Source organism: Echeneis naucrates, chromosome 10 (genome assembly GCF_900963305.1).
Source record: "Echeneis naucrates chromosome 10, fEcheNa1.1, whole genome shotgun sequence".
Lineage (NCBI taxonomy): Eukaryota > Metazoa > Chordata > Actinopteri > Carangiformes > Echeneidae > Echeneis > Echeneis naucrates.
In genome coordinates, this window is record NC_042520.1 from 7,191,421 (window position 1) to 7,207,157 (window position 15,737).

At 42.0% G+C, this 15,737-nt stretch overlaps 1 protein-coding gene across 1 annotated transcript; it reads right to left on the minus strand.

The window, feature by feature from the left end:
• Nucleotides 1-1,429: 1,429 nt before the first annotated feature.
• vimr2 (vimentin-related 2) lies at nucleotides 1,430-15,601 on the minus strand. Its single transcript, XM_029513248.1, has 11 exons — nucleotides 15,492-15,601; nucleotides 14,721-14,865; nucleotides 14,470-14,628; nucleotides 14,160-14,279; nucleotides 11,696-11,791; nucleotides 9,386-9,517; nucleotides 8,312-8,363; nucleotides 7,468-7,574; nucleotides 4,865-4,975; nucleotides 4,617-4,741; nucleotides 1,430-1,712 (listed from the first exon to the last, which is right to left on the minus strand). Exons 1-11 carry the CDS (start codon nucleotides 15,599-15,601, stop codon nucleotides 1,670-1,672), a joined length of 1,200 nt encoding a protein of 399 aa, XP_029369108.1. The 3' UTR covers nucleotides 1,430-1,669.
• Nucleotides 15,602-15,737: the final 136 nt, after the last annotated feature.

Sequence of the window (15,737 nt, forward strand, 5' to 3'; positions counted from 1 at the left end):
GAATGTGCCACAGTCCTGCCCCGGGCCGCTCAGTGTCACTGATCAGCTTTGAGGGGTTAATGCACATTTTTCTCAGTTGTCAAGGAAGTGTGATGGGGGCAAAGGAATACAGAGGAGCACAGGGGTCACCAAATATCAAGAGTCTTTTACTCTGGTTTTCCTCAAGGGATGCAGCAGTAGATGATAGTTGAGAGGGAAAGCACAACTCTTCCAGCAAGGCATTTACCCTCTTTTCCTTACTTCTTTTGTTTGCAATTTTCTCATTTGCCACAAGGCAAAGACAGTGCAGCCACATGAGATTGTGTGGTCCGCTGGCTTTTGATTTAAGAGACACCGAGTTAAGCTCTGGGGGGAAAACAACGTCCTCCAGCTCCTTTCCTCCCAGGTTTTGATTGAACTCTCCAGTCCTGAGAAAACAGACACAGCAGCTTCCTCCTGAGTCAGCCATGTTTCATGTCCGGACAATTAGGCCAGTCACATGCGGCCACCGAGCCTGAGCCCCTTCTCCAGACACTGAACTCAATTATTACAGAGGCAAACTCCTCATCACCACAAGTTCACTGAGTGTGGCTAATCTTATCTGATCCATTATTAGCAGCATTTTTCATCTTTACTGCAGAGCTAACAAGTCTTTGAGCTCATTAAACAGCTAGGAATGTTCAAATCTCAAGCTAAGCATGAGGATGAGTGAAAGAAGGATCACTGAACATAAATCACCCTGCTCTATGCATAGTTTTATCGAACAGGGAAGGTCTTAAAGCTCGAGGCTTCACGAGCCGTTCTCATGAAACAGAGAAAAGAGTTTTATTTAAGTTAAATCTGAAACACACTTTTGACACTTGAAGAGAGAGCCTGAAATGACAGATTGCAGAAAATGACGAAAAGATTACTAATTACCAAAAGCTTATATCTCAAATGAGTGCAAAATGAGGCGTTGCCTTTCAAAGAACTGTGAATAACAGACTTTTCTTGTGGAAGTGATTCATGCTCTTAATTTCAGCAGGAAAACAACTTCATGAACTATTTGAAAAGCAAAGTTTTATTATAAATCAACAGAGACGTATGACTGTAAAAGCAAACGGACAGTGGGACACTTTTAGTTAGTGAGGAGAGCAAGCTGTCAATATGTTTGTTAACATAGACGGGGTCAATGGTTAAGAGCTAGTAATCAGACAAGGTCTGGGTGATGGACGAGGTGGTATCAGATGGAGAATGACTTGACGCACACAGTTTAAATGCTGGTATGTGTCTCTGTGAGACTTGTTCAACAAAGAATGGACAACATTTATGAATCATATCAGTGAGCATGTTAAGATAAAACCCACTTAAGGAAATATCACTGCCAGACACTGAATGGATACACACTCATCACAGCAGAGCCCTCATCCTCCCACCTCCCTCCCAGTTTTAGACAGCTCCATCTTTCTTCGAGTCTCAGGGTCGCCTGCCAGTGACCTGTTATCAATGGCCCGGCTCAGGCCTCCAGACAGCATTAATCTGTCATGATAAGTTTACATCTGCTCAAATTGCTGCGTTGGTCGCTTAAGATTCATCCTTCTGCTGGTTTGGGTCTGGTTTTCTGTGATTTTCTTTTATTTTCCAATCCATTTGTTGGGAGGGAAGCATCCAGTCAAACCCCAGTCAGTCTGTCTGCGTCCTCCACCTCATTTCACAGGTTGCACATTCTGTTCTCCTCTTCCTCCACCAGATCCCTGAATCACAGAAAAAAGGAAACAAAGCACAGGTGAGCAGGCAGTGCAACTGTTCAGCTGGAGGGTAAAGTTCACCTGACAGACAGACAATTGTCATTTATTAAGGTGTTTATTACCAATTTATTTTTCACACTGTAAACGGCAACAATTCTCGCCTGAGAACAGCTATCAAAATATTATTCTCAGTATCAAGGAAACCGGTGTTGGACTCAACCCTGCTCGTCAAAAGGTGCCATCCAACACACAAACTTAATCTTAGTTTTTGTTGTGCTAGCTGTGTGAGCTACACACCCATGTCTTGGGGAAATACAGGCAAATTTTCCTTTGTGATTGTATTAGAATCTATTTTACATAACTGTCTATGTCCTGACGGTAACAGTAGCAAATCACACGAGTCATATCCTTGAATATGCTGTTAAACAGCTATTGATATGCTGTAAGAGTTTGACAGGTCTTTGTCCCATTTGCCACATTTGACTTAGTTGTGATAATTAGTTCCACATGGCTTTTCCTCCATTTTGTTTTGTTTCATGTTTTTGTGGTCTCCTGTGTTTTGTGTTGCATTTCCTTTGTTTCAGTTAAACTGCCCTGTGTGTACTGCTGCTCGCCTGCAAACCACTGTCATCCACTTTTAGAACATTTCCTTGGTGTTCCTTTTGTCATAATCACTGACCTCACAAATCAAAGTGCTCCAGCTTCCCATTCTTGTTATTCCATTGATTGTACATTGTTTTTCTAACTCAATGTAACTTAATGTAAGTCCTATCCAAAGTCAGTGTCGTTTTAAATCAAGGTCACTGAAAACATATGCCTGCTGCATCTGGAAACACTAGTAATGAGAAAGGTGAAAGTGAGCCAGAGACACTAGGAAAACCAAAGTAACGAGCAAAAGCATCATACAAAACAAATTTTGTGCAAAATGTTTGATTACAGCTGTAAAACACAGGCCCTACAGTCATCGGCTGCTAAATGTACACTTAACTAAAATGGATCTTGTCCTCAGTTGAGCTACTTGTTACTGTGTCATGCGGCCACAAGAGCAAACTCCACTGAATGAATTACAGTGTAATATGGTTCACATTAGCAGTGAGCAAAAGCAGCGAGCATCTGCACAAACTGCTCTAAGATGATTTCACAGGCCATAAGCCACCCGGTAATGGCAGCCTGGGGTCATTAGGGTCTGTTGTGCAGACAGTTTGCCACGGCATGGAGAGAATAAACAACCACCATTTTCATTTCTTATTCATGGTTTTAATCACGGATGAAAAAACACCCCGCAAGTGAAGACAGGGAGGAAAATAGAAGTTGGCATTGACTGTGTGCCTTTCCTGTGCCTTAAATGTCTTTGCGACAGTCTGCTGGGCGAAGAGAGGGAATTAAAACTGTAGCAAATTTGGAAATGAGTGTAACTGAGGTGGGTGCTGACATTAACAGGCTGGTGTGGAGAAGAGCTGGCATAAGCCCAGCGCACAGCACTGACAGTATGAGGTCCTCTTTGCCCATTCGAATGAGGCAATACGAGGATCTGCACTCAGGCCTGCAGCAGGGGCCCCCCCTGGGAGTCAGAAGGGCGATGAATGGCCACAGGAGGAAGCCCATGGCAGTGGGCTGAGATGGCTGAAGTGCGTCACTCCACATACCAGGATGGCAGATGGTTAAACAACCTCAGTGAATGCAGGAAATGCCACAAAACATCTTCAAGGTCAAATACAGGGAACTATATAGGATTTAAGAGATGTTTCCTGTGGCCCGTCCTGGCCCCTGATGTCACCCCTTTGTTTGCAGAAATACCCCATTACAGATATTTGCGGATATCCAGGTGATAGTAGAAGAGATGCTTGGACAATACTGGGTTTATACACAAGCTGTTAAGGAAATACTCCCTCTGTTATTCACAGTGATGGCTTTATAGAGGCTTTTTGTTGTTGACGGAGGATGTGCGGTGACAAAGACGCCGTCATTTTCACTGGTGTTTTCTTGTAAGCTTTAACTTTATCTCATATCTAAAGAATGTCAGAAGTAAACGGATCATCAAGCTGATTTAAATCTAATGAAACCATCCCAGCATTATTATGTGCTTTGCCTCTGACAGCTCGATCTACTCGAAAAGTTTAAATTATGTGTGGCAGTTTATTGAGCACCGTAGGGGACGTCTATTTTCATTTCACCCCCTTCTGCAAAGAAAGGAACCTACAATATACAGTACATCAGGGAGAGGTCAGACGCTATAGTTTTTAATTGCAATCAGAAACTGGAGCACCTTTAACAGTAGAAGACAAACTAATCAGTGAAGTCACCCGGTTCTTTGTTTTTGTTGGAATAAAGAACTTGATGTTGTGTATCAGAAATCGTTGACCCTCCCTCGCCCCAGAGAGCTGGTTCAGGTTATCCTATTGACCAAAACCATCAATACAAATTATACTTTAGTCTCCTAAAGTCTCCTGTCTCCTCTCCTGAGCTGCAGTTTCATGCGGTATAAGACGTGTATGATAAAATTTTAGGGGCCTCATTTAAAAACAACAACTGCAGTTAAATCAATCACTGTAACTTTCCTCATAATCGCAGTATTCATGTGAGCTCTACATTACAAAATGCAATCAATACATTACACTGTATCACTGGATATTAAAATGTAATTATGGGTATGAAATAAATCCAGGGAGGAAAGACTGAGATAATTTACAGTATCTGAAAGTCTATGTTTTGTTACACCTCTCTCGTGATTGTAACCTGTTACCAACCCACATCAATAAAGAGCATCTAGTTGCTTTATATGATCAGTTGTAAAGCACGCACGGAAGGATGTCATTGATACTAAACTATGAACAACACTATTATATATATACACACATATACATATAGAGAGAGAGCAGCTTAAAAGAAAAGAATGACAAACTGTCTAACCTGTAGGCAACAATCTCCAAGTCTCTGGCCATTTTCTCTCTGAGCAGCTCCTTGTAGTCTTCACACTGCTCCTTCATCTGTGCTTGGAGGTCAGCCTGCTGGTGCTGCATTTCATCAATAGTCGACTGAATGAAATACACACACACACACACACACACACACCGAGTGGATAAGATTAAATTACATTATTAGTCAAAACCACTGGTCCATTACAGCCTATGATTACATTAATCAGTCCACTCTCATACCTCCAACTCAGCAATCTCGTCCATGTATGCAGCCTTCCTAATCTCGATCTCATCCTCCAGCTCCTCATTACGCTTCTCAAGCTCTGCAAGCTCCTTTTGTAGCTCTGGAATCTACAGAAACACAGCAAATGGTAATAATTTTAAAATATACCAACCGGTGTCTGAATGATTATCCTGCTGATGATAATGTAACAACAAAAATTTACAATCATCCACAGTAATTTTCAGTTGAAGAGAAATACAATAGCCTTGTCCTGACACCAGATCTCTGAAGTGGTTGATAATTCAAAGCTCAAAATCTGACACAACCTTAAAATAGCTATGATTTTAATTAACATTTGCACCTCCAGCAGCTTTCATTTTAGTCACGTGCCAGACTACCTAAGTTGTTGGCTGTGAAAGTTGTGGTCTGTGAAATCAGAATAACGGAAGCTTGATTTCATCCACATCGTGTAGACAAAAAGGAAAGACTTTATGCTTTAAGTAAGCCAAAACACAAGTATTCCAATTAATCCAACCAACACTGATAAAACAGGTTAAGTCTACCATCCCTCCCTGGGGTCTGAGGATGTGGTGTCCTGCTGTGAGTAATTACAAGAATCACAGAGATTCAACAATTAGCTGTCACAGCCAGATGGGGATCCAGGTGGTCGTGCTTGTCATTCAACAAGCCGGCCAGTTACTACTCACAGGCTGATGTCGGCTCCCCAACTTGGTTGAGTCACTTACACACTCCTCCATTCTCCCTGGCATGATAAGTGCGGTTTCATTGTGAGTGTGTGTGTGTGTGTGTGTGTGTGTGTGTGTGTGTGTGAAGGGGAGTAGTGGTGTACAACCCCATCGGTGCCTGCTCCATTATATGCATTTTCTGCGTCAGGGCTGATTTCACTGCAGTCTGTTTGTTTGGCCATGTTGTGTCCCACTGAGAAACCAGACCCAAGGCATCCATCACAGGCGAGAGAGTAAACAGAGCAGATCAAGCCATGCTGTCCATCCGTCAGGCTGGATCGAGCAGCCCGGACTGAGGCTTGTGTGCTGCATGTTAGAGAAAAGTAGATGATGTTGGGAACGCTCTGCTTAGGTTACAGAGGTTCACTGTTTATTTAAAGAGTTGGAGGTAGAGCCACAGCCACGGTAATGAGAACCAAACCACCATGTTTGTTACAGATGTGGTTGGGTGTCAGCTGTGGTCTGGCCACTGATGGATGTTAAAGATACATATGGGAACGAAGAAGAGGTTGTTTCTGTTTACTGGAGTCATTCTGTGATTTTACCTGAGTCTTAATCTCCTGGTGCTTCAGATTTCTGTGTCTACTGCTCAAAGCCCATTTCCTTTCAGGGCATTTTTCTGCCGGCTGGATGAGAAATATCCGATGAGGGTTTATTTCCTCGCCTCAATTTGCAGAGGAAGTCTCTTGTCAGTGTGTGTCTGTCTGTGTGTGTGCAGTTTTAAGACGTTTATGATTCTGCAGCCTCTCTGAAAGACGGCACTTAATAACTGAGGACACGGAGGGCAATAAATCCTGTCTGAGCTGAAGTCAAACCCTCCACATCTCCTGCTGAAAGTGTCCGCAAAGTAAACACTCTGGTCAGCGGGATCTCCCACACTGTTGCTCTGCTGTCACTCAGCTGCTCTCCACTCCCTTGGCCTACTGTGGGAAACCATTCATTTACACCATTATGTCTGATTTGGGAGCTGATGGCTGACGCAGAGTCAGTTGTGGGCTGCAAACCTCCCTTTTCCTCTGTGTCCATAAAAAGGTGGGAAATGTATTCTGAATCAGTAGGTAGCAAGTGAGGGATTTAATGATGTGTGAACCAGAAACTTGAAAGGTCAGTTCAGCTCCAAAAAATACATATTTTCTTACTTAACATACAGACGGTTTCGATTCACACTTCCAACAATGTACGAACTATGTAAGTGGCGTTCAAATTACATCTACACATTGAATCACAATTTCTGAGAAAAAAGGTGCCCTAATTTCAACATCACAGCAGTCAGTACCTACTGCCTGACTACAGTAAATGTAAAGATACTACTAACAGCCAGCTAACCTAGCTTACCATAAAGACTGGAAACAGAGGAAAACTGTTCGCTCCAGAACATGACTAAAGTTCACAAACAGTCCAACATACAAAAGTTTGGACACAGTTCCCTTTTTAAGGGAAGCTTGATGCGGCTTGATGTTTTTACATTATGTTCTTTTGCATTCTTTTGTTGTTGTTGTTGTTGTTGTTGTTATCTTGGGACAGAACTTGGCCAGCTTTTTTTCTGCTCAGCTTACAGTCTTTGTGATAAGAAATGCAAACCTGTGGACTGGGGCTATTATTCTTCTCATCTAACTCTCTGCCAGTAAAAAGATATGCACAAAAAGATGACATTCATTCTAATGTCCACAGGGCTCATTGGCTTGTTCCTTTAATGTGTTCAAGCACACAAGACATTTAAGCAGTTCTTTGTTCCCTTTCTCATTCTGGCTTTTGACACTTTGGGACTGTGTTGGGACATGGTAGGTGTGTGAGGCATAATCCTCAGAGACAGTGACCTCAAGCTCTTCTAAAATAAAAGCAAAAACCAAAATGGAAAGAAAGCGTTGCCTCACCTGCTTCTTCATCTCATCTGTCTTTGCCAAGTCTTTGGCCAACGGCCCTGCAGCTACTTCCACTTGTAGCTGTTTTGCATCACCACTGAGAGCCACTGCAGAGGGGGCTGCACCACGCTTGTACAACAAAGACAGGTGTCGAGGAATCAACACACTTGTGAAAGTTAGCATGTATAAAAAACATTCAGTTTTATATGAAAAAGACCACGGAAGGTAGAGCCCTCATTTGGGCAGTTAAGTGCACTTTGACAAGGGAGCAAAGAGCAATCAGAGCCTCTCCTCCTGACTGATGGTTAAACCTCTCCTTGTGTACACCACATTCCTGATTAGATGGAACAAGTGCAGCTGAAATGAGCAACATGAGGGTACACAGGTGTGTGTGGGAGTCAGCCAGTAATCACCATGACTGCTCGAACCCAATAGCAATCATTTTAGCATCAAGACAATTGTGTCTTTTGATGGCGACAAGGCACAGACAGGAAGGTGTCCAGCTGGCGGGAGGAGAGACAGAGTGGGAGTGAGACAGAGAGAGTAAATAGAGTTTGGGGGGGAACAAGAAACACACCTACATATCTTAGACAGCCGCACGAATACATAAATACGCCCTTCAGCCAAGCCTCCAAATGAAGGGGACACACACAAACACACACGCTAGCTATCCATGCCACTGCTGCAGAGGAGCCTGGGAAGGCGGCCAGCAGTCTGATTACAGCCCTGACCTCTGGACCGGACAGACATCCTTACCCTAGAGGGGGTGTGACCCAGCGGAGCTACAGTCTGACCCCAATGCAGTACTTCTGCGCTTATAACACACACACACACACAAAATCACACACAAACTCACAGGTAGACAGAAGCATTTTGTTCGAGTTCAGCACTGCAGCTCTGATTCTCAACTTCTTTCCTGGTGTTGTGTTAAGAGGGAAAGAAAACAAGCGGGAGTATCATTGTGCGATTTGTGAAAGCTGAGATTTACATCTGGATCTGAATGGGCCGTCTCAAAGGGAGAGGGAGGGTGATGTGATGAAAATGGGAGAGGTCAAGTGGTCAGTGGGAGGACGAAGGTAGCACCTCTTTACCAAGGGCCATGTGTTTAGGTGATGGGAGAAGTACTCAGATTCAATTTGTTTAAATAAAATGTAAGAAAAAGAAAATGGAAAAGTAATTTCACAAAACAAAATGTCCCCTGTCGGTAATTTTATCATACAGCATGTTACATTATTGGTTTCTTAATGCTGTAGTTATAACTAGTGGAGGTGGATCAAATAATTTTTATGTGCAGGCACATTTGGGTCACAACACAAAGCTTAGGGGTCAATAGATGATTAACGGGAAGAAAAAAGAAAAGTTGGTATTAGTTGCTTTTTGTTTGTGCATGTAAAACCTGAGTTGAGCTCCAAATTTAAATAAAAACTAAGCTTTGAATATTTATACAACAGTAATGAAAGGAGCTGCTCATTAGTTCACATTTTTTAGCTGATTTTGTGGAAATTCAGATAGAATGTGAGTAACATTTTCATTACACAGACCTTATTAGATTATTAGCTCTATCATTTTATTAGATAATCATAGACAATCATAGTTGAAAAATCAACTATTATCTATCACATTCTGATGACAGATATAACATTTCCCCTCTGAAATTTAGCAGGGTAGTTGGCTGAGTAGGAGTATAAAGTAGTACAAAATGGAAATACTCGTAGCACAAGTACTTGAAATGGTACTTAGACAAATCCCATATACACAATATTAGTGGAAAGTAAGCATTGGGTTTAGTCCACTTTTGTGAGTGAATCTTCTGCCAGAAATAGGATATTAATTTTAAGCTTGTACATAGATGTGCTGCTGTAAAGCATTTAGCAAAAAAAGGCTTCCAATTCGTGACATGTTTATGCGGTTATGTGACAGCGTGTCGTACCTGGAGGCTTTCAGCCAGCTGGCAGTAGTACTCTTTTACATCCAAGGCCGAAGTGATGTCAGGGATGCTAAATCTAATCGCTGGAACAGTTCCTGGAGTCACGTCAGCTGGCTCCAGCAGATTCTCCACTGCCTGCTCATGCATGCAACATTTCAGACACACTGGTGAAGAAGTACTCAAATACTTCAATCTCAAAAGTAAACTTGCTGAAACACAGCAAAGCAAAATTTGCCTAGAATGATATTTAGGTGCAACTTTAGGTATTTGGATTTTACCGTCTCACAATTTTATGTTTTTGTATACTTCTGCTCCACTCCGGCTACTTTGGCTGTTGTAGATGCTTACAAAATTCAGACTTTACAGACACAGCACGGGAACCAATCTTATGTATCACACACATTTTCTTAATATGTAATGTAAGCAGCAACAAAATTGGTCATATAAACCAGCGGAGTTAAGAATACTACATCTCCACCTGTAGTAAAGTAGAAGTATAAAGTGGCATAAAATACCAGAGTACAAATACAGAATTTAACTATTACCACTACATATGGAACACACACTGCACATTTTCTTGGTATTATTCACACACACCCCACCCTGTCATGTATGTCCACAGCTTCCAATATTTAGTCAAAAAAGGTCATCACATATCGAGTGGAGAAAATGAGCTGTTAAGGAGCTGCAGTGGGAGTCTGACTTTTTCTCCTTTCAATCCAACTATATAACAACATGGCTGCCGATTTGTCAAGGGAATATGGGGTATCTGGAGGTGCTGATAATAACAACAGTTAATAAAACCGAGGGAACTTCTTTTACCATTTGGTATTCAGCTGCATTTCCCGGACCGTGAGTTATCGAGCGTGTCCCACAGGGAGTGTGCTAAACGTCGGGCAGCCAGGCTTTGCAGAGAAAAACACAGAGTGATGGAGCTGCTCCAGCATTAACTGCCGCTCTCTTTCTCTCTCTCTCTGCCTACAGCCTCTAGATCTGATGCTGGGGCATGTCTGTCATCTCCTGGTGATCTGAAGAACACTGGCTGATGGATAAGATGGCGGTGATGTGTCTTGTATGTGGTGGCAAATATGTTCCTGTTTTAAAGGACTATTTTCATATTTTGTGAATACACTTATTTGATTTCTTACCAAGGGTCTGAGGAGAATATTACCTTATCTATGTGTTAAGTGTAAAGGACTGGCCAGGCAGAACATTGGGCAAAGTGCATAATTCCTAAAGGTCCCTTGGGTGCTTGTGATTACTGGTCTAAATTTTACCCAAAAACCAATTTATACAACTGTTAGCTGAGCTCGCCATGAACAGACTCACCAGCTGTGTCTGTGGGAGTGTGCTTGTATTTCATGTTCAGTTCATATCTGAATTCTGTCTCTGTCTATTTTCTTCTTGTCTCTTTGCATTCATGAAGTAGATTTATAAACACCTGTGATAATGCAAAGCTGGAACATTTTCAACTTGAATCTTTTTTGGCAATTTGTGACTTTTTATTGGCTATGTATGCATTTGCACCATTCCTATAATTCATTTTCCATTCTGGCCATGGACTGCTTTCTTAGGTTAGTGTTGTGAAAGGAAACATCTGGTGCAGAGAAACAGCTAGCATGACTGTCCAATGAAATGCAGCTACCAGCACCTCTAACAATTCATCCCTTATATTAACCTTAAATCTCATTTGTTTTCATCTGCACGAAGTTTAAAAATAGCATTGCGGTTTTAAGCTGAGTTATTTGATGGACATCTTCTTGGCTGAAATGGCAACACACCACTGCTTTTGTGCAAATAAAACTAACTAAAAGCACAAACTAAAAATAATTCTGTTACTATGTTATTCAGCAAGCTTTAAAGGTACATTGTAAATGGCACAGAATGGAATAGGCACATTTTGTTTACGGCCCCCAAATGCCACCTATCTTAATGCTAAAATTAACTGGCAGCTGGCGATAGCTCATATTCAGCACATAGGTATGAGGGCACTATTGGTACTCTTACTGAACTCTTATCCTTTAAGAGAAAGGAATAAGTTATTAATTTCAGTTGAGTTAATTTGTTGCCCAGTTTCCTCGATTACATGTTTTCTGCTTTGATGTTCTTCCCATATGTTTATGTTGACGTGGACGATTTTGACTGGAACTCTACAGGAAGCCGACTTAGGTCATCTCGGTTATGTTTGTCACCACAGGTCTGTTCATTTCTCCAATGCTTGTATTTGAATGAAGCGCTGCATTTAGGGTCATTTTTTAAGGCCTTAAACTGTTCCTGTTTCATCCCAGTGCGGCTGTCTTTTCTCCCCCTCACCGTCTTGTGTTGGGCCTCCATGTTGGCCAGCTGCCCCTCATAGATAGCCACTTGCTCCCTCAGCGCCAAGCACTCTGCTGTCACAGCATCCACTTCCTGCAAAGAAAATTGAGTTAGCAGAGAACAACACTGAAAGTAAAGAAGTTCAACTTAATTTGTGGAGGTGTCTGAGAGAAGCAGTGTGCAATTTGGAAAGTAAATCACACCACAGGTTCAAATAAATGGAAAAATGTCTTTGTTTCCACCCTGAACACCCATTTTAAAAACTATCAAAACTAGCACACCCACCCTGTTTCACTGAACAGCAAGTAGACACCGCAATGCAGAGAAAAGGGGAGGAGGAGGAGGAAGATGAGACGGAGGCTAAGTAGACACAAAAGCCCTGTCCACCAATCCATTCGCCAGCAGGGGTTCTCAGCTCATCTACTCTTTTTAAAGAACCAGATAAATGGCATTGGATGCAATTACTGTGGGGGCCTGCATTTACGTTTGGACACACACAGGGAGGGTCTGGTGGTAAAGTTTTGGATCCATGCTGGGAGGGTGGCAGGGTCCCTGATGGACAGTAGAGAGCAAAACCACCATCCAAACTAACATTCAAAAGCTGGAAAGAAACCTGTTGTAAATAACATCGTGAACATTTCCACTGCCATATTTTTGGCTACTTAGGAAGAGCACAAGGTGCTATAAACACAAAGCTGACATAGGAGCACCTTATAGAGTTTTTTTGTGCTTTTTTCATAAGGAACATAAATCCAATTGCTTCTCTCTTTGTAGCTCGGTGGTGGTTTCCACCAACTCCTGAGGGACTGCAGAAAAGTTTCAGACTACAATCTAACCAAGAGGCTGAAAGATGTTTTACAGTTTCAAAAGTGTGGAAAGAAGATTCAGGTTGGGATGATAATTCTCATTTTAATGTTTTCACACTACAGAAAGTAATTTGACTTATTCTTAACGAAAGTATTGATGTACGGTGATGGGAGCTTTAAGTTTTATGAACTTTCAAATATCAGAGTTCATCTGTTTTTCTGCCTTGTTAGGTTTTAAACCGGTTGTGATTTTGAACTACATGCTTGACAAAGTAAAGTTTTATCAATAAAGATTTTAACCACCCTCTTTTTTTTGTGTGCATGGCCATTTTTTATTACTTCAAGAGTACCTTAATGATGTGTACTTAATACACGTATAGCTCACTGGCCTCTTTATTTACCTATTCCTTCGTATTTGTATTTCGGGCTGTTTAACTCTGCGGCTTTGATGACAGCCACCAGCATCTGGTGATAGGAAACATTAACTGTGAGACAATGAAGGAGGTAAATATCTGGGCCATGAAAATTGAGTAAAATCGGCAAGCAACAAAATAGCCAGTTGTATAGCTGAAAATAATCTATAGGTGCCTTGTTTCATTATTGTCAGTGGGCCATTATGTGGAGAGAACTGTGGCTGGTTGTGGGTTGTGCCGTGTAGTATTCTCTTCTCTCCTCCACATCTCTACTGTTCATCTACCTCCCTACTGATTCCCCACCAAGGGTTGTCACTCTGCAGCTGCTTCCAATTCAGTACCAGAGAACTGAGCCAGCATGATCATTACAGCACCGAATTAAGGCCTGCATTACATCTGTAAGGGAGAAATTACAGCCTCCCTTGCATCTGGTTCAGCCGGGAGGAGATAGACTCTCGTACGAAAAGCGGGAGGGGGGCTTGAAAGCATTGGTGGCTCAGGTTGCAGTGGGCCACCAGCCCAGACTGTGTGGCTGCTGGTGATCAACACTCATCGGGTAGCCCTACAGAGGAACAGCTGTGCTGAGTTTCAGCTGATTCACCTCCAGGCTGAAGGGGACGCTGCTTGACAACACTCCCACCTAGTGCTGAGAGTACATTATCACAGCAATGGTGCAAAAAGCACAACACCAACAGCCCCAACATACTTCTTCTTACACTTTATTATGCTTAAGTTACCACGAATAACTATAGAAACAAACTTTATTGGCTTGACTTTTGCAATTGTTACTGTTCATGATATTTGTTACTCTTCATTATTACTTTATCAAACCCTAATCATGTCTATTTCTAAACTTAACTATTTTGAAATGTATTCCTTGATCATGTAAAAAATGTATCTTTACTAAAACATTCCTGTTGTAATTTTTATAGGCCAAAAATATCTTCTATCTTTACAGCCACATTTTTTTTCTTTATACCACCGTTATTAGAAAAAAAAAATAGCCATTGCTGTGTTATATCTTGGTTTGAAAAAAGCGCTAGAGAGGATTCAGTACTATTAATCTACTGTGATCTATTACTGCAGGGTTAATGGTGACTGGAAAACAAAAAGCAGATCACACTTTGTTTTTGATCATAATAATAAATGTATAAAACTCAGGAATTTGGTATTCATCATTACCTTTACAACCACCTTTTTTATGGCTCGGGTGTGTGAGGTGATTTTATTTATAATTATTACCTCAGCAACATCTTGTCGTTTTTGCTGAAAGAAGATCCTGTGCTCTGCAGCCTTCTCATAGTTCGCCTTCAGACGTTCAAGCTCTTCCTGCAGCTTTTCCATATCACATAGAATCTCATCCTGCGGAGATGCAGTGAAGACAGTCATGGACCTTGACAAGGTGATAAATCAGGCCTGCCTCTCATTCTAGAAACTGAGTAAAATGTATGAGATGGGAGGAGACGTGCAATGGATGTTCTATGAGAAAACTCAATCAGGCATCACACGGAAAGCGTGCAGCGGACACCCAGAAGCAGCAGCACCATCATACCCTTTCCCTGCGCAGTCTTTCTACCACTGCATCCAGGCTACAGTCAGGGTGAGCCACAGTGGGGGCGATGCTGGAAGAGGGTTGTTCCCTGGTCAGGATCTCCTCTAGCTCCACAATCTGGTATTCAAGAGACTCATTCTCTTTCTCAAAACAACGGGCCTACAGGACACAGAGAACAGGAAAAAGTCAGGAGCAGGGGAATAATAAAGAGTCAATGTGTCAAGAGAGGCATTGGTAACATTTGTCCTCACCAGTTCAATAAGCCTGACCAAGCGGTTGTTAAGGGCAGAGATGACGGTGCGGTCCTGAACAAACCGGCTCAGACCCTCCTTGTTCAAAGACTTGGCAGCCACAAAGTCCAACTTGTCACAGTCACAGTCATCAACAGCCACGCCCCTGAGAGAAGGACACAGGGTACCGATAACTGCACTGAATATTTTTTTTGGAGGAACCTAGTGAATTTTAATTTTTTTTTTTCATGCAAGTATGCATTCAGTATAAGGTCATGGATTCAACAGAAATGAACTCAAGCAATAAGAATTTCTGCCCTTCCCATCACAGGAAATGAACACTGTAGATCATGACGACGTATTTCCATGAACACAAAAAGGCATTTACCATTGACATTTGAACTGCCCAGATGATAATCCTTCACATTCACCACCCTGTCTTAACATTTAAAATCAGATTTTAAATCTAACAAATGGCTTGTAACATACCTTTTTCCAGACACAATTTCAAGTTTTGTTTAACCGCCAGTACTTTTTCCAAATGGCTGGCTTAAAGCACTGATACCTATTTAGGACCAAACAGCGTTCAGTTGCCTAGATGTAAAATCTCAGAATCAGTCTGTGCCACATTCATGGACTTAAGGTTAACATTTGCTTTTGGCCAAAGATATCTTGAAATAAACAAATTTTTTCAAGTGAAACGTCACATCAAATTGTCAAAAACACCAAACTATCTAAAATTTTAGTCTAGATAAGATTAAGTGTAATTCTACCATAGGGACTTAGACTGACCTGGCAGGGGCCCGGTACTGCCCCGCGCACTGTATACCCAGCCCTGTGTTTCGACTCCGGCTCTCATCTTCAAACAGCCTACGGTAAGAAGACACTCTGAGCATAGCCATGACTTTAGACACGTTCAAACTGGGCTACAACACATCTGGCAAACAGAGAAAGCAGGACCATGATGGGGGGCTTTATATTCACAGGGAATGAGAATGTAGAACTGAGGCGAAAGATCTCATCAGCCACCGAGGAGAC